The following is a 20,696-nucleotide window of genomic DNA, read 5'->3' as shown; positions in this document are numbered from 1 at the left end:
AACATAGGATTGACGCAGGGGGTCTCCGGGGCTGAACCCCATTATTTTTCTGCTCCAGGGACCCCCTGCTTCCACAGATAGACCTCTGTAGGGGGCGCTGGTAGCCACTCCGCTTCGGCTAGCAGGGTTTATGTAATGGCGCTGTTTCAAAGCTCCTGCGCACTGCGGGCCAATTGGAAGCCGTGACATCATCAGTTGCGCCCTCCTATTGGCTCGCACGATGCGGGAGCTTTAAACATTGAAGAGATACCGGAATCCCCTTCAGGTTCTGAATCTCGGGAAGCAGGGGGTCCCCGAAGCTGAGATTAATGGCGTTCAGCTCTGGAGACCCCCTGCTTCAAAAAGGGCCATGAGTTGTTCCTTTAGCCACTGATCACATCTCCTAACTGTCCTAAAGTTTCCAAACAAAGGGGAATGTCGGGTTTTATCAGCAGAAATAAAAGGTACAGATACCTCTGCAAACCCTTAGGCTGCGGTCCCAGTCATGACTGTGACACGCGCGCCCGGCGGGGGGGGGGGGGGGGGGGCGTCACGTGCACAGCGCTAACCGCGGTCTGCGGTCTCCGGTCTCCAGGAGAGAGGGAAGCTTGCGACGGGAGGGGGCGGGGTCAGGGATTTGGGGGGGGCGTGGCCACGCCTCCGTCGCAAGGTTTGAACTCAATTTCATTGAGTTGAAAAAACCTTGCAGTACGGTGCGGCTGCACCTTCAGCGTGACTACTGGGCCCAGCCCCTTTGAGGGGCGGTGCTGACACGCACAGCGCACGCCGCGCCGTAAGCCTTAGTAAGGTGACGTCTTTTTGTACTGTGTCCACTTTTTACAAGACACATTTTAGACGAGCCACTTCTTGGAAAAGCTCCTGTATAAACTACATCCACAGAGAACGGCTATGGCGGCTCATTGCCCTTTTTTCAGGCCTTGTGTCGCTCCTGGCATGGGACTCGGCACGCCAGCGCACCCTTCTGGTGTACCACGTACGTCATGGGTTGGATGCCCGTTTTCTTGGGGGACATCACATTCATCTCCTACATGATGAAGGTGGACGGCACTCCACTTCCATTTGCGTCTCTGGGTGGGGGTAAAGCATGTGGTCGTGGCTTAGGGTTACCGTACATAGCATACATACAGCACCTTGCAGTGAATGGGGTGTAAGGTACCTTGCTGCATGGAAGGTGTCTTGTGGAGTAACACCGCCTAGTAAGTATTTCTCTTTAGGGCTCATCCACTTGATTGGGTGTCTGGTAGAATAGACGGTGACTTAGTACATTTTGCCCAAAGAGTGTGTGTGATCCAAACACGCACAGCTAACACTGCGCAATGCTGAATTAAGAGTCCTAGATTCAACACGAACTGGGGGTGCAGCAAACAATTGGGAGGCGAAACAGTTTTCAAAATATAGGCTCAAAATCTTACAATAATGCACTTTTACACAGGTGAAGCTATACAACACGGAACTAGAGAGTGCAGAGAAGAGCCACCAAATGAATAAAGGGGATGGACAATCTAACTTATGAGGAGAGGCTAGCTAAATTAGATTTATTTACATTAGAAAAGAGGCATCTAAGAGGGGATATGATAACTATATACAAATATATTCGGCGACAGTACAAGGAGCTTTCAAAATAACTATTCAAGGGTAGTACAAAGGACTCGGGGCCATCCCTTAAGGTTGGAGGAAAGGAGATTTCACCAGCAGCAAAGGAAAGGGTTCTTTACAGTAAGGGCAGTTACAGTGTGGAATTCATTACCCATGGGGACTGTGATGGCAGATACAATAGATTGGCTCAAAAAAAGGTTGGACATCATTTTAGAAAAGGTATACAGGGATATACCAAATAAGTAAACATGGGGAGAATGTTGATCCAGGGAGTAATCTGATTGCCAAGTATTGGCGTCAGGAAGGAATTTATATTTTCTCTTATGAGATATCATTGGATGATATGACACTGGGGTTTTTTGTGTGTGGACATTTTGTGTCTTTCTGTTATCTATATCCTCCTGTAGAATATGAGTTCTAATGATACAATTATCAAGCCACAAATAAGCGTTTGTCATTTTTTTTGTATTTGCAGTATATTATTATTATTATTTTCATTTTTTGTCTATGGAGCAGTATGACTCAGTTTTAATTTTATGTTTGTATATTCACAGGTTGTTCACCTGCAGGATGGCCTAGCAAATTAGGTCCAAGTGTGGACCATTGGATTCCACCTGAGGGAGAGTGTAGCCCTGGTAAGATTATGGGCTATATTTCTATCCTCCTCCTGAGTGTAATCCCTGCTAAGGGCAGGTTGCCAGGAGTAATCATGGATTTTCCCTACTTCTGACACTGTGCTGAGTAAGTGAAGGTAGGTCCAATCGAGACACAGGGGCGGTGCCTACTGGAAGCTACAAAGAGCAGTGTCACTTCCTATTTAGTTGGAGACAGAGAGAAGTGTAGAGTTAGCTAGAGAGAAGAGGAGAGTGAGCAGCCTATGAGTAGAGCTGATAGTGAGGTGGACCAAATACCTCTTACCCTGCTTAGGGGGTAATGGAAGAGCTATCCCCACTCTGGATGGCCCTGGGTCCACAGTGGAGGCAGGGACATCCTAACGGAGAACAGCTAGCTGGCTGTGTATACTGACTGTACCTGTCTGCTGCTGCAAGGAGAGATAAATAAAGAGCTGCTGCTAATTGGAAAAAGACTTTATTGTGTGAGACTGGAATCTCTCATCCCTGGGAAGGGATTCTGCGGTAGGGATTCCACCCCGTATCCCTGGGGCCTACTACAGATGGAGGCGCTGCACCATTAGAAGAACGAAGGCATTCACCCCAGAAACCTGTCCTGTTGTCCCCCCTGTCATCGCGGGAAACTCAGGCCCTCCTGTTGCCAGCAGGTATGCACCACACACACAGAGACATGTAGCCAGACCACAGAACACCTTAGGGGACCTGATCTGCGATTGGGTGTGGGTCCATGGGTTACAACTGTATGCTGAGATAATGGGCAGTGTGGCACAGCTGTCTGAGACATGTGAATGTGCTCACAAGTGATATTTTTATTTACTGTACAGTGGAGGGTTTTTGTCACTTTATTACTCACCACAACTTGATTGGTACCTTTTTCTGTAATTCTAAAAGTGATCCTGTAGTGCCATCAACTTTAATGCTTGTTGTCCACTACCCAGACAACGACAGGACCTGACCTTTGTATTATTTTTTTAGAAATTATCTACTACAGGGGTTTTTGAAGTTCATCTCGCGATGTGCCGAGGTGCAGCCCCCGCACTTTTTGCTGCTGCCAATTTCATGCTAGCAGCTCAGGCCACGACGTGCAGTTTTTTCCCCTGAAACGCGCTTGTGCTTTGTGGCAGTGTAAATATAATATGGTACAAGTGTTACACATGCTTGCAAAATGGATAAGTATATTAATTTTAATATTTAATTATTATTATTTTTTTAATGGATTTGATGCAGGGATTGCCTCAGAGCTGAACCCAATTCATTTGACCCCCGGGGACCCCCCAGTTCCCGAGATACATACCGTAGGGGTGCCGGTAGCGTCTCCGCAGGTTTAAATGTCCCGTCACGTGGGCCAATAGGAAGCTGCAAGGGATGACATGACTGCTTCCTATTGGTCCGCGTGACGTGAGGCATTTAAGCCATGTCACACAGCCCAGCCGGAGCTGCTACCGTCACCCCCTATGGAGGTCTGTATGTCGGGAAGCTGGGGGTCCCCGGAGCTGAAATGAATGTGGTTCAGCACCCGAGATCCCCTGCTTCAATCCTAGTAACAAAAACATGGGAAAGCAGGATTGCTGCTTTAAAGCTGCAGACCTATATGTTTAAAAAAAATCAGTTCTGTACTATGAGAAAATACTTGTAACATTTAAAGAAAAAAAAAACAACTCTGAATGACATTTTAATGTATTATAATGTAACAAGCATTGTTTGTTTCTATAGCAACCATTTGCAAAGTCACATCCCCTGCCTCTTCTGAAACAGGCTCTGGCACGCCTGCCCTCTCTCTAGCAGTGCACCAATTGTATTTAGTGACGGCCTGGTCAAATGAAATTCCCCACAGAACTCTGCCTCTTTGGTCCTCTTCTGCTGCACTGACAGCCATTTAGTGAACCCTCAAGCCGAATCTTCGCCGATCGGTAACTTAGCTAATTACTTATCATTGTGTGGATTGTATTAATAAACATATTAAAGGAAAAAAAATAATAAAATAAATTAAAAAAACGTCAGCTTGGATTGCTGCTTTGTCTTTAAATGTCTGTAAAATGACATTACAATAAGCTTGTGGTCCTTCTACTCCTAAATGTTTTCTGATCTGGTCCTTCTGCAGAACTAGTTGAAGAGCCCTGGGTACTAGTTATCTCTGGTCAATTTGCAGTGTTGTTTATCCCCAGATTTTTTTTTCATTCCCTAAACGGGAAATATAACATGTTTCTCGCAATGTTCAGCTCTCAGTTACTTGATTTACTTTTATTGTAGCAATTTAAAATCTAAAACCATAAGGAAACAATTCAGCGGTGTCACCCGTTCCTCGCCACGCCCATACACTTAAAAAAAAATAATAATCATTTTAAGGCAGGGGTTCTCAACTCCAGTCCTCAAGGGCCACCAACAGGTCAGGTTTTCAGGATATCCCTGCTTCAATCAGTGGCTCAGTCTTTGACTAAGCCACTGATTGAGCCACTTGTGCTGAAGCTGGGACTAATTGAGCCACCTGTGCTGAAGCAGAGATATCCTGAAAACCTGACCTGTTGATGGCCCTTGAGGACTGGCGTTGAGAACCCCTGCTTTAAGGTATCATGTTCTCCTTGCACTTTTGTGAAGGTGTCCAGGGCTGGGGATTGAACAACAGTACCGCTGAATCTAATGGGCCGCGTCCACTCCGTGTCATTTGACCAAATATAAGCTGGAGGCAGCAAAAGCGCTTAGTTTGCAAGGGACCATAATACAGCTGTAGCTGACATTCTTGTCTCTCTGACCCTCGCCCTCTGTCTGTGGTGGAATGTGGTAAAGGGAGGTTAGAACACACCATTCTGGTTTGACCACTGTTTCATTTCCCCGTGTGTATATTAGCTGGGTGTGTCCCATAATGCAAATCTCCCACACCATTTCCAAAGGAGGGCCGCGAAACGGGCTCATAATTGATTTACCTCGCTGCTCTGCCAGCAAAGCAGTCCTATACGCATGCTTTATTCTTACTCAATGTACGAGTACATTATCAACAATTATAATAAATACTGTTGCCTAGGTTGCAGTAATTGAGTTGCTTTAATCCAGAACGCCTTCGCTTTTAATTAGACCTGCTGAAGTCATGAAAATGACATAGGCCCATATTTACTAAGCAGCGTTCTGGCATACGGCACCTTGCAGCTCGTTCAAATGAATGGGCTGCAAGGTGGCTTTTGGCAGAACTGCGCTTAGTAAATATGGGCCATATAAATGTTTATGTTCTTTGGTGGAAGAAGGGTTACAATAAAGATGGCCGCCTTCATGATGTCACCTTCTCCACAATACTCACTAAAACCCACTGACTGGTCATTGGGTGATAGCGGAATGATCCCTGCAGCGTGATGACGTATCTCTGTGCAGCGCTGTGTATAGGGGCATTGGGTAGACCTAGCACTGTTCACCTCGAGGAGTTATCGGTACAGTGGTTACATGAGGAGTATTCTTGTGCATGTTATAACACGGTGCTAACGTTTGCACTTCTAATCAATCCTGTCCTTTTATACGTTGCATTTATTCCCTCTGTCGGGTGACCGGGATCTGCGTGACATGTGAGAAACACGACTATCAGTCGTCCTGTATTTGATGTCGGCACAAATTGAGACTGTTGAAAGTGAGGAATTCCCAGCCTCTTGTCCCATGTTAAAATGGCTAAAAAGCAAAAGGTGACACTGCGTGCTCATTTGCATCTCCTTACCCAGAATCCCTGGCTGCAGCATGAAAAGCATAGTATGCTAAGAGAGATAACGGGGAAAGGCAGAGTTTGTAGACCTGTCGGAGACCTGCTCACAAGGGATATTTGTATTTGCTCTGCAACCTGTAGTGAAAGTGACATTGCGTGGACACCAATTGTCCCACCCGACCCTACATCAAGGTTATTCAACGATCTTTCCAAAGGGGTCAGATCCAGGGGTTCAACTAGAAGGAAAGGGCCACAAGACTTTTATAATGTTTAGGATACATTTAGAGACTTAAAATTTAAACGTGTACTTTACAAAGTTGTAAGCATTTATAGCACCCTATATATCAGGTTGGGTAACAATTGTATTTTAGTATGAGTAATGTTCCTTTGCTGCCTGATTTAACTACACTAAAAATAGCACAAGCTGACACAGTGCAAGGGCCACTTTAAAACCCTCTCACTTTACACACTGATCACTTTTAAGCCTGAAGTTGCTTTGGGAGAGCACAGAGGCAAAGGGAAACCAGCACGATATCACATCGCCGGTACTATTACAGTGACCTGAAACTTAGACCGTTATTCACCAAAGTCCACCGCGGGTTAACTCGCCCTGAGGGGAGGGGAAGCGGTCTTTGAACTACATCTAAATCGGGCTAAAAAATAATGATCAGGTACTCGGAAGAGCGGACTTCCCCAGTGTCGTACTATAAATACAAAAATAGTCTGGGCTGTCAGTGCTGTAAAGTACACACAATGCTGCTTCATGGTTGCAAAAAAGATTTACATATAAAAATCAAAACAGAACAGAGTACCAAAAAAACCCCATGAACATCATACCAGGACTTCAGGGTACAGAGTGACATCATACCAGGACTTCAGGGTACAGAGTGACATCATACCAGGACTTCAGGGTACAGAGTGCCATCATACCAGGACTTCGGGGTACAGAGTGCCATCATACCAGGACTTCAGGGTACAGAGTGACATCACACAATAATATAACAATGCCCAGACGCTCAACCTTGTTATCAGATTGAAAATGCGAAGATGGTGTGTAAAGGCTTTAAGCGCCGCCTCACCTTTGTGACGCTAAACCAAATAATGGAGACCACACAATGTTGGAAGAAAAGGTCACAGCTTTATTTTAACATCCGCTGTTAAAATCAACCAGCCTGCCCGCCAGCCCAGCAGGATCCATGCGAAATGGGGGGGAGATCCTTGCCCAGCGACCAGCAATTGGCCCGCTCCCTCCCCCCGCCCAAAGCACTGTAAGATGGGAGGGGGAGATCCTCATTCAGCCGATGTTGGGCTGCTTCCCTCCCCCTCCCGCCCCTAGGGTCAGCTTAGGCCCAGCCCTAAAGCTGGCGCCCAGCCTTTTACCAGCGTTGATTGGGCATAGGCCGGCCCGGCCCTAAAGCCGGCGCCTCCAGCCTGCCGCGCTGTTCTGGGGGCTCCAGCTGACAGGCGGACCCTCAAGTCCTCGCCCGTTCTCCGTCTCCTGAGCTTGGCTGGCGCGGCAGCTCCGCTGTGACGAGGAGACAAACTGCTCCTGTGTGATACAAATCATGTTAATATAACATTCCAACAGCTCAATACAAAAGCAAAACATTGGGGGTGGGTGGGAATTCCGTTAGCTCTTACTCTCCCCTCCCAGGGACCCTCTCTTTATACCCTCTCACCCCCACCCCCTAAATGGGAGGGGACATGCAGCCTTCCCCACTCCGAGGGGGAAGGGGGGGTTTAGCCGACCCCCCCCCCTCCCCCAGCTCACGCCAATCAGGACGTCGCAGCCCTTAAGGAGCCTACGACCCCATTCTGGGGCCTCTGCCTCTTTATAACTGGCGGTGCATCAGGGAAAAGACATACACAAAGCATACTATGAGTCCCCAGCGGGGTCACAGGAAACGTTCCTCAGTGTATTACACTCACACAGTAATATTAATATTGGAATAAGGTACAAATGTCCCAGAGTATATTACTCAAACAGTCTATCACCAGAGCTGGCAACAGGCTCACAGAGACCCTCCAATGAAAAAATGTAACATTTTATTAACATAATTACAATATCAACTCATAAGTGAACTACTACTATATACAAATGTGAATAAAATCCCCAATGCTGGTGTGTGTGTGTGTGTGTGTGTGTGTGTGTGTGTGTGTGTGTGTGTGTGTGTGTGTGTGTGTGTGTGTGTGTGTGTGTGTGTGTTCTAAGCTTACATAGATACAAAATGGCAAATATGTCATGAGATACATACTGTAATTAATTTTATGCGTTGTGTCCTTAGTGACATCTCAAGACATCAGTACACACGGGTGACGAGGCGGGCGACGTTTCGGGTCTGCTGCTCGAAACTGAGCCCCTGCAGCCGCAATGAGAGTGGCTTTAGCAGGGGCTCGCGCACGCGTCCGCACGCTTCCGGAAGCGTGTGTCTGAGACAGTTTTGACATTTCCCCGCTTGCCGGAGCGCAGGGCCGGCCTTGTGAGCGGTTCGCCCAATGAGGGCGAACCAGCTCCGTGACGTCACTGGCCCACCCCCGTCCGCCCCCTGACGGCACGCTGTGTAAGGCCAGGGAAAGCACGTCTTTCCCTGAGCCTCAGCGCGCGTCCGCACTGTTTGGGGCACTATGTCCCAGGCCTAAGGCTCTCTATCTCTCTATTGCTCGCTCGGTCTCTATTGCTCGCGCTCTCTATCGCTTGCTCGCTCTCTAGCTTGCTCGCTCTCTATTGCTCGCTCACTCGCACTCCCTCTATTGCTCACTCTTTCTCTTTATTTTTCTCTCGCTCTCTCGCTCTCTCGCTCTCTCTCGCTCTCTCGCTCTCTCGCTGTCTCTCTCTGTATCTTGAACCATTTCACTGCCAGCAACACCTCACAGAGCAGCAAAAAGAGTGTTAGAGATGCAACGCGTTCTGTAACCAGAATGTGGGACAGATCTTTTTCCTGCCACTGTTGTGGCCTCTTCTCGCGGTGACTTTCCCAAACACAGGAGCCGCACATCACATTCCCGGTGGCTTTCGCTATGCTGACCTGTGCTTCCGTTTTGCGCAATGTGGAACACAATCCGTATTTGTATAATCATTAAACCCAGGGGCGGACATTCCCTTTCAGCCTCTGAGACACTGTCAGTCAGCAGTCAGAGGTCTCCTCCTAATTGCTTTCCCTAAATCGGCTGCAGTGGGAGGGACAGGTTCAAAACGCCATGTGTCTCTAATCTGTTCCTGAGTCACTGTGTCGGCCTGCAGGGGGTGGGGCGGATTTGGCTCCTTCTACCTTTACCACTCTAAGCTAGGAGCGGCCAACTCCAGTCCTCAAGGGCTACCAACAGGTCAGGTTTTCAGGATATCCCTGCTTCAGCACAGGTGGCTTAGTCAAACTGAGCCACCTGTGCTGAAGCAGGGATAACCTCACCTGTTGGTGGCCCTTGAGGACTGGAGTTGGCCGCCCGTGACCTAAACTGATCAATAGGCAGAGGGTCTGTGCTACTTGGGTTAGAATGCTTTTATTAACCCATCCACTGCCAGGGGGGTCAGCAAATCCATTGCAACATAGGGTTTCTGTGTTAAACCCACCCTTGTATGCGTCACTGACCCGTGCCACCCCAAACCCTTTTAAGTGGTTCAACAAATACTTTTTTTTTGTTTTTTAACCCTAATCCAGATCTCCTCGTTACACCCTCCTGAGGAACACGAATCGGCTTTGCCAGGCCAAATATTGTCACCACTGTGTGTTTTTTTTTTTTTTTGTTCTTGTTTTTTTAAATTATATATATTTTTTTAACCCGAATAACTACTGCGGTTTCCCCTCACTATCCCCTGTATAACATCGGTGTGTGTTATTCCGTAGGCTCGCTGGGCTTTTAGAGTCCGGCATTTAAAATGCCATTAACCCTTTGAGTGCTGGTGGGTCTGTGCCCCCCTCCCCCAGGGGTCCACGGACACTTCAGCACTTTGGCATCACGTGACCCTTCATCGGAGCGACCACGTGATCACCTTTCGGTCCCGGCCTTCGGGTGGGGAGGGGTCTGGGCAATCGGATCACGGACAGCCCCTAAACAATGGGCAAAGGCCAAGGGCACCCTGGGGTGGCACATGTCTTGGCGTACAGCATACGTCACACGGGTACTGAAGGGGTTAAACATGTTAACGTGGCAATCCTGTCTGGATGATGGATTGACATGCTGTCTTTTGTAAATATCTCCAAATGCACTGGGCCTGGTTTTTATGTCCTGTACCTAGTAATGTCAGCGGTACTGAGTGTGCTGACAGTGTCTGAAGCTCAGGACCTGCAGCTAAATAAAGCAGCTGGGAGATTATCTGATGCTAATCAGGAGGAGATGTAACACCATTTCGTGTCTGTGCCTGGGTGTGTGAACAAGTAGTTCCCAGAATACACATTTTCCTGGTAATCTGCTCTTTGCATATAGCTAATTGCACGTGTTACAGAGCCTCCTTAGTGTCGGATGCTCCTCTCTCTCGCACGGACCCAGCAGATAAAGTGCACCTGTTTTCATGCGCAAAATGTTGGCGGGTCTGAAACTCATGATCTGGTTGTGTGTGTGTGTGTGTGTGTGTGTGTGTGTGTGTGTATAATTGAATTCATATTTATTAGTAAAATATTCTTTGCATGTTTGAAAGAGAGAGATCTATACAGCAAATAAAAATATCACTTGTGAGCACGTCTCACGGGATTCTGGGTAATGACATGCAAATGAGCGCAGTGTCACCTATTGCATGTCCATTTTAACATGGAGCTTATGCCTGCCGTATTAAACCTATATACGCGCGTGCGCTCACACCTCTTCCCCATCCCAGCCACATCCCATGCAAGTTTTCTGTTTTGGAGAAATATCATTATAAGCAATTTTCTTACTGGGCCCGTTTTTAAAGATGGCGCCACTGGTTTTACCCAAAACTGCTTGCCACTGCCGCTTTGTAATATCTGCTGCCTTCTTTCCTCTTTCAGGAATAATGCTCTAGAGCTGCTCTTAACCAAAACTGCACATACCCTCTATTCAGGTACATCGCCTCCTGTTGGCTGCTCGCCTCTGGTTGGCCGCTCGCCTCCCGTTGGCCGCTCGCCTCCCGTTGGCCGCTCGCCTCCCATTGGCTGCTCGCCGCTCGCCTCCGGTTGGCCGCTCACCTCCCGTTGGCCGCTCGCCTCCCGTTGGCCGCTCGCCTCCCGTTGGCCGCTCGCCTCCCGTTGGCCGCTCGCCTCCCGTTGGCCGCTCGCCTCCCGTTGGCCGCTCGCCTCTCGTTAGCTGCTCGCCGCTCGCCGCTCGCCTCCGGTTGGCCGCTCGCCTCCGGTTGGCCGCTCGCCTCCCGTTGGCCGCTCGCCTCCCGTTGGCCGCTCGCCTCCCGTTGGCCGCTCGCCTCCCGTTGGCCGCTCGCCTCCCGTTGGCCGCTCGCCTCCCGTTGACCGCTCGCCTCCCGTTGGCCGCTCGCCTCCCGTTGGCCGCTCCTCTCTCCAGTTTCTCAAACCTACGAACCCTGAATTAGAAAATAACCATGAATAGCAGTGGAAACCATGTTCTATTTCTGAGGACTTTCAATTGAGTGCAATTTCAGTATATAATATGTCTCGCTGGTTTGGTGTCGGTATTGGCGTATCATAAATTTTAACGGAGCCCTTCACCATTAAAATTGCACTCTCCCATTTTGCTGCTAAATGGGAGTGTAGCCTTGACCCTTGTGGTGGCAGCGGTCTCCGGTGTGTCTCGGTCATGTGATCGCTCCTCAGAGATCACACGTCACTGATGGGGTCCTCTTTGGTTCCTCTTCCCGTCAGATTGCGTGTGCGCCGAATGCGACGTCCCCTATCAACCAAGCAAAAGTCCATAATGTAGCTACTATGTCAGAGGGCATCTGAAGGGTTAATAGATGAACGCCCTGTGTTGCTGCAGCTGATCTGTGCAATGATCCAGCACCAATCTGCATTCCATGGGTTAAGAAGCAGGAAGTGCCATCCACTTCTGGCATGGGGCAGTATTGTAGTTGGGGTATTTGAAACATGTGAGTGTCAGTGAGATAATCCTCTGTCTGAAGATGAATACATCTTTAGCTGTCCTGATGCACACTGCCTTCATTTTGTTCCATTAAATCTCATCTGTCATCCCGAGTATAAGATAACAGTGTAATTATCAGGCTGACTTCAACATGTTCTTCTGGTCTACTGCCTGCTGGCACCAAGAGCATCATCTATAGTTAACTCTTTCCTTGACTGACCAGCAGAGCATTGCTCCATTGACTCCTTCCCTGCTAGGCCGGTCTGCAGAGTATCAATCTAGTAACTCCTTCTCTGGCAGGCCTGCAGATCTTCACTCCATTAACTTTTTCTCTGCAGAGCATCACATAATCCTGGGAGAAACCTACAATTACCGCTAAAGATAGCAACCCCCAAGGACCTAAATCAGTGATGTTTGGGTGTTCTGGACAAGAATTTGTTTTGTTTTTATTAACCCGCGTGAGATGGTGATGCTAAAAATCAGTAAGACAGACTCCAAATTAAGTAGACTCCCAATCGGTGAGAGGGGAGAGGTCTGCCCCCCTCCCTATCAGAGAGCTGCAATGTTCAGACCATTGCTCACTGAAACCCTGGAATACAGGCATGCAGAGCATTTCTTCCATGTGCCCTTTCCTGGCAGACGGACGTGAAGCGGATCATATCCCATCAACCACTGTTCTTCTGAAAACATTCATCCACCAAAAGCTTCTTTGCTGGTGGAAGCATCGTTTTATAAACCCCTCCCTGGATTGGAACCAGATTTGAAGATCACTCAAATTGTGCTCTAATATTGTCCCATCCCTTTGCCCATCAAATAATGTGGCCAATGGTTCGACACAGAGAAGGACCACGCCAGGCCTGCCTCTGGGGACCTCCAGTTCCATAGATATATCACTGTAAGCACAGCGCGTGTTAGAGACATTCTATTTATTGGGGGTTATTCATTAAACTCTGCCAATTGGGCCACCGTCCCACTGACACTCCCACTAACGTCAACTGCAGTTTCTGTGCAATAGTGGCCCGACTGACACAACTGCAGTTTCATGAGTAACCCCTATTAACTCTCCAGCATGGTGTTACTGGAACACACATGTATTTCTTTGGAAGAACAGATGGCGTCAGACTGGTGTATCAAGGGCCCACAGATGGAAACAAACTGTAGGGCCCCAATGAAATAAAACGTTACAGGGTTTGCATTCCTCCATCCATGGACAGGGTCATAGATGCATTTGCTTGCATATCCATCCATCCATCCATCCATGCACTTCTGCTCCCGTACATATTCTAAGTCACTTGACTCTCAACCTATTAATACACAGAGCATACTGACTAAACATGCAAAGACAGACTGACATGGGAGACATCGGACCTTGAGGGCCTACTGGGGATTTCCTCGGGTATCCACACAGAGGGACAGCCTGGACCTGTGAAGGGGGCAGTGTATGGGCTAAACCAGGCTTCTTCTGCTATCCAGACTAGTAGCGAGTCTCACTGGAATAAGATTAGTGCTGTTCTAATCTGGTTCAAATTTATTTTTTAATAAACGTAAGCTGAAGTGGTTTGCTGCTCCGTTGCCTGAGCAATGGTAACGTTAGCATTTGAGTACGGGAAAAAGTCCCAAATTTCGGGACATCTTACTTTTTGATGATGTATTAGTAAAAGGCGACTGGAGAAGCACAAGGTGGAGAGCCTTGTGTTACCCTTCACATGACGAACACAATCCTGGGTTGGATTTAAGTACGGTTTTCCATTTATTTGCCATGGTTTTGGTCCAAGTACCGTGGCCCTCAAAGTTGAGAAAGTCCTGCTGTTCTTGGACTGAAACATTGGTAAATAAATGGAAAACCGCAATGGAATCCATTCCAGGAGTGCTACCCTTTGTTTGATATTCGCGACTGGACTGTCTAGGACAAGAACTGGGCAACTCCAATCCTCGAGCCACCTCCAAGTCAGGTTTTAAGGATATCCCTGCTTCGGCACAGGTGGCTGTCGTTGATTGATACCTGACCTGTTGGTGGCCCTTGAGGACTGGAGTTGGCCACCCCTGCACTAGGAGCTTTAGCACCCACAAGTATTGTTCCATTGCCACTCGAGTGCTCGTATGTACTTTCTATAATATTTCTCTGTAATCCCCCATGTGGGAAGTATGGTTTATTTGCGTCCACGTCTTCCATAACCCTCTGTAATATCCCCCCTTTGATGGAATTTCAATCGTATATATGTGAAGAATCTTTACAGGACTGTAGCCAAGAAGAGTTCACTGACCCCTCCACCAAGGGTTACACAGCATCAGTTGTGGATTCACAAGACTGTGGTTTGTTTGTGCTGGTGTAGCGGGTCGCTGCTGGTACGGTCTCGGTCCATTTTTATAGCGAGAAGTCATGCGATCTTCTGCGCTTGTTTCCATCGCACGCATTGTGTGCACTTCTCTTTCATGTCAGAAGCGGAGACACTGCATCTCGCTGCCCCATTTGCTCGGCAGCTCCGATTCGGTCCCCTCTCGGAAGGGAAGGATTTAACGTGTCAGCAGCTGACACTGTGTTTCCTGGGTTAATTTGGCCCGGCTTTAATCATTAAATATACATATTAATCTCCGAGCGTCACATGTCGGCAGCTCAGACAGGGCACGGGGAGGCGGCCGCCATGGAACATTTGAGCCTTTTTGTAATTTGCCAACTGAATGGGTTTTATTTCTGAAAACATCCTCTGTTAGCACACAGCAATTTAACCCCTTCTCTCCCTAAGGAGTTGAAATGTTCTTTTGATTCTTCCACATTTTGATTTTGCTTATTAACCCTTTTGCTGCCAGGTAGGGAAGAGGTTGGACTTATAAAAAATGTTAAAATATTTTTTATTTTTTTATTTATTTAACGTATTTATTTTATTGGCCCCATTGTCAAGGAATGCCCGGTGTTAGGCTAAAATGCCATTTTTTATTTATGTATAGAATGTTTTACCAGGAAGTAATACATTGAGAGTTACCGCTCGTTTTCATGTATGTCCTGGGCACAGAGTTATGATGTTACAAATACATACTTACATTAAGTGAAAAGGGTTATACATTATATACAAGACATTGCATGCACAGTAAGAGATAATATATATTATAGGCGTATGTAACAGTTACAGACCAGATTACAATGTGAGAGCTAATTCTGCTGTTCCAGCCGCATGCATCGCACTGCATTTTTTAGGCGATGCAGTTTATATATTAAGGTGAATGAGGTGACTCCATAGATTGACCACAGGCCGCCGGTTTTTGCTGGTGACTAGGACCTGGCAGACTTTGAGATCAATGGTACAAGTAGTAGGTGGGAAAAGTTGACTACTGCAGCAAGCGCTATGCAACTATTCTGCGTGTAATATACTACTCTGTGACACCATAGCTTTTTGTGTGTGTGTGTGTGTGTGTGTGTGTGTGTGTAACCAGGGGAACCTCAACATTTTCCTACCACACCTGACTCATAAGAGACTCCACAACATGAAAGGGATGATTAGGCTTTTTTTAAGCATATCTTCCATACATAAGATTCTCCTCTTCTCTTGCCAGAAGGCTCACATTAAAAACCAGAGCCCATGACCACCTTCTAGGGCTAGACCATGCACTAGCCAACCGTTTTGGTTTTGATGAACATTAAGCATTACCAGGTTGCCAATGGCCACTGTCCTGGACAGACCTGTAAATACCTTGAGCCCCTGCATTCTGGGGAGGGTCTCTTAACCTCTCTTGCTGTGACAAGAACTACCACTATAGCATCATTTCTTACCAAGAATCAGAATGGCGTTGGAGGGGAACAATCTCCACTACCACTTTAGTAAATATGACCCTTTATAGCACATTCAATATTATGGGTATATGGCCTGTAATTAGGATGACCATTCGTCCCGTTTTTCCCGGGACAGTCCCGGTTTTTCATGTGCTGTACTGGTTGCCTGACTGTCCCGGGAATGTCCCGGTTTTTTGTGTCGGCGGTGGTGCACGGGGATGGGGGATGGGGGAGGGGGGTGGTGCGCGGCGGCGGGGAGGAAGAGGATGCAGAGCAGCCCGGCAAGTATTTTTTCTTACTGACAGGGGTTGGGCTTCTGCAGAAACGTGCCGGGCCGCAGGGGATTGGATGGAGAATGCCGGGGGGCGGGGCTTTAGAAGGCCGGGCCGCAGGGGATTGGATGGAGTATCCGGGGGGCGGGGCTTTGCCTCTCCCCGGCACTCTGGCCCTCCCTCTGGCTCCTCGGCAACCAGGCTCTCTCGCTCCCCCCTCGCTCCCCCCGGCACCACGGCTGCCCCCCTCGCTCCCCCCGGCTGCACCCCGGCTCCCCCCCTCGCTCCCCCCCTTGCTCCCCCGGCAACCCGGCTCTCTCCTTCAATCCCCCGTCTCCCCCCTCACTCCCCCGGCACCCCGGCTCCCCCCCCCTCACTCCCCTGGCACCCTGGCTCCCCCCCTCGCTCCCCCGGCAACCCAGCTCTCTCCCTCCCCCCTCAGAGCCGCTCACAGCCTGCCGCCTCCGCCGAACCCGCAGCCGCAGGTAGGCATATGGGGGGGCTGGGGGAGAGAGGGAGATGCTGCAGGGAATGTGCCTCTTGGCACCTGAAGGTGTCTTATTGTATACCGTAGTGCTGCTTAATAAATGGGACTATACTGTATGTGTTTCAACGAAGCTGCCAAGTTTACTTATGTAAGAAAACCACAAATGAATTCCCATCTGTAGGAAAGTCTGCGTCATCTCTACTTGAGTTATTTCTGGCAGAGAAACTGTAACTTTACTTTGCCACTTAGTTCAGCAAATATTTTTCTTTTACAACGTTTTCTAGCAGCGAATCCATTTTGAAGGAATCCTGATTCTTGTTCTCCGCAAGATGGCCGCTCAGTGACCGGGCTCCGCACCCGCACAGGACATTTTAGCTTCTATTCATAACCTATTTTGCTCTAATAATTCTCCAGACTGTTGCATTGATATCACCTCAATGTCAGGAACCGCCCCCAAAATAATTTTTTAAAACGCCTCCATAAAAGGGAGGTTTCCCACAAATTTCGGTGAAAGCTCCCATCGTCCAATCTGTCAGAAAATGGCCACGTGTCTCCTCCCAGCTCTGAATTCCAGTGGGGGAGGACCTGCTGACCACTTGGAAAGATATGGCTAATCGCCTTAGAAGCCTCGAGCTCACACTTCATTCAGAGCTTCAAAAAAATGGAGGATGTTTTAAAAAATTAAATCTGTTCATTTGGCAATTACCCATGGAGACTGTGATGGCGGATACAATAGACCGCTTCCAAAACAAAGTTGGACATCTTTATTTCATATAGCGCCTTTCTCCCAATGAGACTCAAAGCGCTTCACAATTACTATATAGTGCGCGGTAAGCAGCATTGTACATAGGATTTCTATGGACACCGTTGCTGTCCCGTAGAGCTTACAATCTGTTTTTGGTGCCTGAGGTCGAGGGAGATAAGGTGCCCAAGGTCACAAGCAGCTGAGACCGGGCATTGAATCCCAGGCTCCCCTGCTTCAAACTTTGTGTCAATGTTTTCAGTCAGTGCCTTTAACCACCGAGCCACTCCTTCTTCCTTCTTCTTCTTCCTTCTTTTTTTTTTAAAAGGTATACAGGGATATACCAAATAAGTATACACGGGAAGGATGTTGATCCAGGGATTAATCCGATTCCAAGAATTGGCAATCGGGAAGGAATTTATTTTTCCCTTTATGAAATATCATTGGATGATATGACTCTGGGGTTTTGTGTTTGCCTTCCTCTGGATCAATAAGTATAGATATAGGATAAAGTATCTGTTGTCTAACTGTAAGATACGTTGAACTCGAAATATTTATTTTTCAAAACCGTAATGACGTAGCCCGCAGTGCAGGGAGGCGAACGTGGAAATCTTCACACGTGAAGTCCCAGAACAGATGAATTTCAAAATCTTCAAACTTTATTTAACAAACATCTATTAAAATTGTGTACATGGATCCAACACTAGAAAAAGCCCAACGCGTTTCACACGACCGCCGCACTTTATCAGAGGCTCTACACTGAGGGAGCGGAAAACGGAAGTTTATATACCCTCCATCTTTAAAGTGACAGTCACAAGATGGACAATATTGAAGGAAAAAAAATAGGGCGCCAAAGATTTCTCTTTCCTATGTCTCTCTTTCAGCCTCATCAATTATTTAACTGTTATAAGCCCTGACTTACCGGAGCTTGGTAGATCTGGGCTGAAGACGGCATCTTCAGTGCTCTGCAGCCTGTTTACTGTGAGCACAAGGAATGAGGGTGGATGCAGTGGTCATAGTGACTTCAAAAAAGTAGCTGGTACTTTGCCAGATTTAGAACTTTAAACTCTGGGGCACAGCTCTGTGTACTGTATTTTAGAATGGTTTCAGGAAGTTGGATGCTGTAGAAATGCGTTGGGGTGGGACTTGCTTACGTAAAATAACTTTTCTTCCAAAACGAAGTTGTAAATCGAAGAAAGTAGTGGGTTTGACAATAAAAAGTAGTGGTCCTGAACTGCTTGGTGCCATCACATTTTGACCGGTCTGTTACGTGCTCTCCCTTTTCTTGATGCTTCCCCAATTCACTGGTTGATACTGTGTGTTTTCTTTTTAGGGACCAGTCGGAAAACCTTTGGTGCAGAACTACTTCCTCTACTACCTCTTCAAATTCTCTGCTGCGTTGGGGCAAGAAGTTTTTTACATCACGTTCTTGCCCTTCACCTTCTGGAACATTGACCCTTTCATAGCTCGCCGACTGATCATTGTCTGGGCTGTAAGTACCAATGTCTTAACCTTTCTCTCACAAGTCCTCATGCAATATGTACAAAGACACCTACCTCGAGCTGGAGGTTTAGGTCCCGTTCAGTGAAGTCGAACCCTCCTCTAGCCCGGGGAAGACGCCTTTATAGCATTCTGAATGTTGGGGGACTTGTACCACAATCCCACTAAATGGCTATTGACTTGAATGGTGGATGCCGCTGTATCTCGGTGAGATGACCTGAATCTCCCCTTTGGTTGGGTTCCTGGAGGAGTTTTACCATTGTAGAGCTCACTCTCTAGGGCAGAAACGGTTCCGCTAGGAAACTTCCCTCCCTCCCCCCTGAAACGAAAAGTAAAAACAAAAACTAGGATGTAAAAGTTGCCACTCTCTGCATCCCCCCCGCCCCCCCAAGTCTGATCAGGGCTTCTCAGAGGATGCACCTTGGTATATTCAGCTCCGGGCACCCCTGGTTCCCATGGCTGTGTGGGGGTCAACCTTTAGTAAGTTGCCACATCTGGGCTGTTTACTCTGAGCACAAGGAATTGAGGGTTAGTGGGGGGGGGGGGGAAGGTAGTGGGGAGAGGGCAGTGGGTGGTGGGCGGGCGGTGGGTTGGGTGGTCATAGTGGCTTAAATAGTGCTACTGTGCCAGATTAAATAAAAAGATCTACAATGTGGGCTTACCTGCAACCACATGGACTTCCCAAAGAGGGGGTAAAACCTTTAGGCCGTATTTACTAAACGGTGCTACTCCATAAGACACGAATGCACATGCTAAAAAGTGTCTTTTTGAATAGCACCACTTGGTAAACATGGGCCTTAATGTGTGTTAAAATTAAGTTGTTTTTTTCACCTATACTGCTTTTCTTCTAATTCTATAGGTGAAGCCCCTGCTCCCGCCCCTGTCTTCCTCTTTTCTATATCTGGGAAGCTGGAGGTCCTGGGAGTTGAACCCTGGTTTCTGAGATGTATACCGGGAATCATAGTGCCGGTACTTCCTGGATGTTTACATACCCCCGCATCATGTGGGCCAATAGGAAGGCGCCGTGCAGGATTTTGCTGCTTCCTATTGGTCTGCATAAGACGGGAGACTTAAACAGCCATTTTATTTCCCCTGGAGGGGACGGTATCGGTGCAAACTTTTTAAGTATGCATGTCGGGAACCAATGGGGTCCCTAGAGCTGACATTAATGCAGTTCCACTCCGGTGACGCCCCACTTCCCACCCAGTAGTGGGACAGCTCCTTTAAAGTGCCGACGAGTTTATGATCTTCTTGCAGACCTGCCAACTCTTATTCTGTAAATCTCACTAGTATGGAGTCATTATTTTTTTTTATTTTTGCCTGTGGTCCCATAGACTTTCATTGAGCCTCACTGATCATCAATTAATTTTCCATTGAAATGCTATTTTTGGTCCAAAATCCCCAAATCTCGCTGATTTGGGTCACTAGAGTGTTGAGAAATCCAGTTTCCTTCACAAATTGTTAAACCATAGAATACAATAAATGAAATAGTGTATATTATGCTCCGCTCAGGCTGCGTTTCCACAAGGTGGTATCTTGTAGGTCAAACCTTCAGTGGAAACACAGGATTGAGTGTTGTGCCCAGAAATCATTTCTTATATACCGGTTAGAATTGACATTAATAGACTTTGCTCCTTGAGGTGTGTTAGAGGTTTCCATTGCATTTAAAAGCAGTATATTGCTGGTGCCGTCAACAGCAAAGAGGTTAATGGGGTCAGAGTTGAGGTGGGATGACCTTTGTACCAGTCAATAGGTCATATGTTACAGTGCAATGTTGTCCTGCTTGAGTGAAGACAGTAGTACAATTGTCTATGGTCTGTAATGGCCAAGCAGCCTGGAGGACAAGGCTGGGTGACTGTCTGCAGGGTTAGTGTAACTCAAATGAATAGGTCATGGAAAGGTTTCCATCCTGCCCTTGCTAGAAGGTGATATTGTGAACAAGTTGCTTGATTGCATGGCTGTCCGTTCCCCTACAGTTAAACCCGAGGTCAGTGGGAAGCTATGTGGGGCAGGTAGTCTTAC

The 20,696-nt window shown here is 47.6% G+C and overlaps 1 protein-coding gene across 1 annotated transcript in view; it reads left to right on the top strand.

The window, feature by feature from the left end:
* SGPP2 (sphingosine-1-phosphate phosphatase 2) overlaps nucleotides 1–20,696 on the top strand; it is a 36,718-nt gene that overhangs the window by 2,226 nt on the left and 13,796 nt on the right. The window contains exon 2 of the mRNA XM_075571179.1: nucleotides 18,508–18,666. Within this exon, the coding sequence (XP_075427294.1) occupies nucleotides 18,508–18,666 (159 nt within the window). The remainder of the gene's footprint in view (nucleotides 1–18,507; nucleotides 18,667–20,696) is intronic.

Source organism: Ascaphus truei, chromosome 14 (assembly GCF_040206685.1).
Source record: "Ascaphus truei isolate aAscTru1 chromosome 14, aAscTru1.hap1, whole genome shotgun sequence".
Lineage (NCBI taxonomy): Eukaryota > Metazoa > Chordata > Amphibia > Anura > Ascaphidae > Ascaphus > Ascaphus truei.
This window is presented reverse-complemented; position numbering and strand designations above follow the sequence as displayed.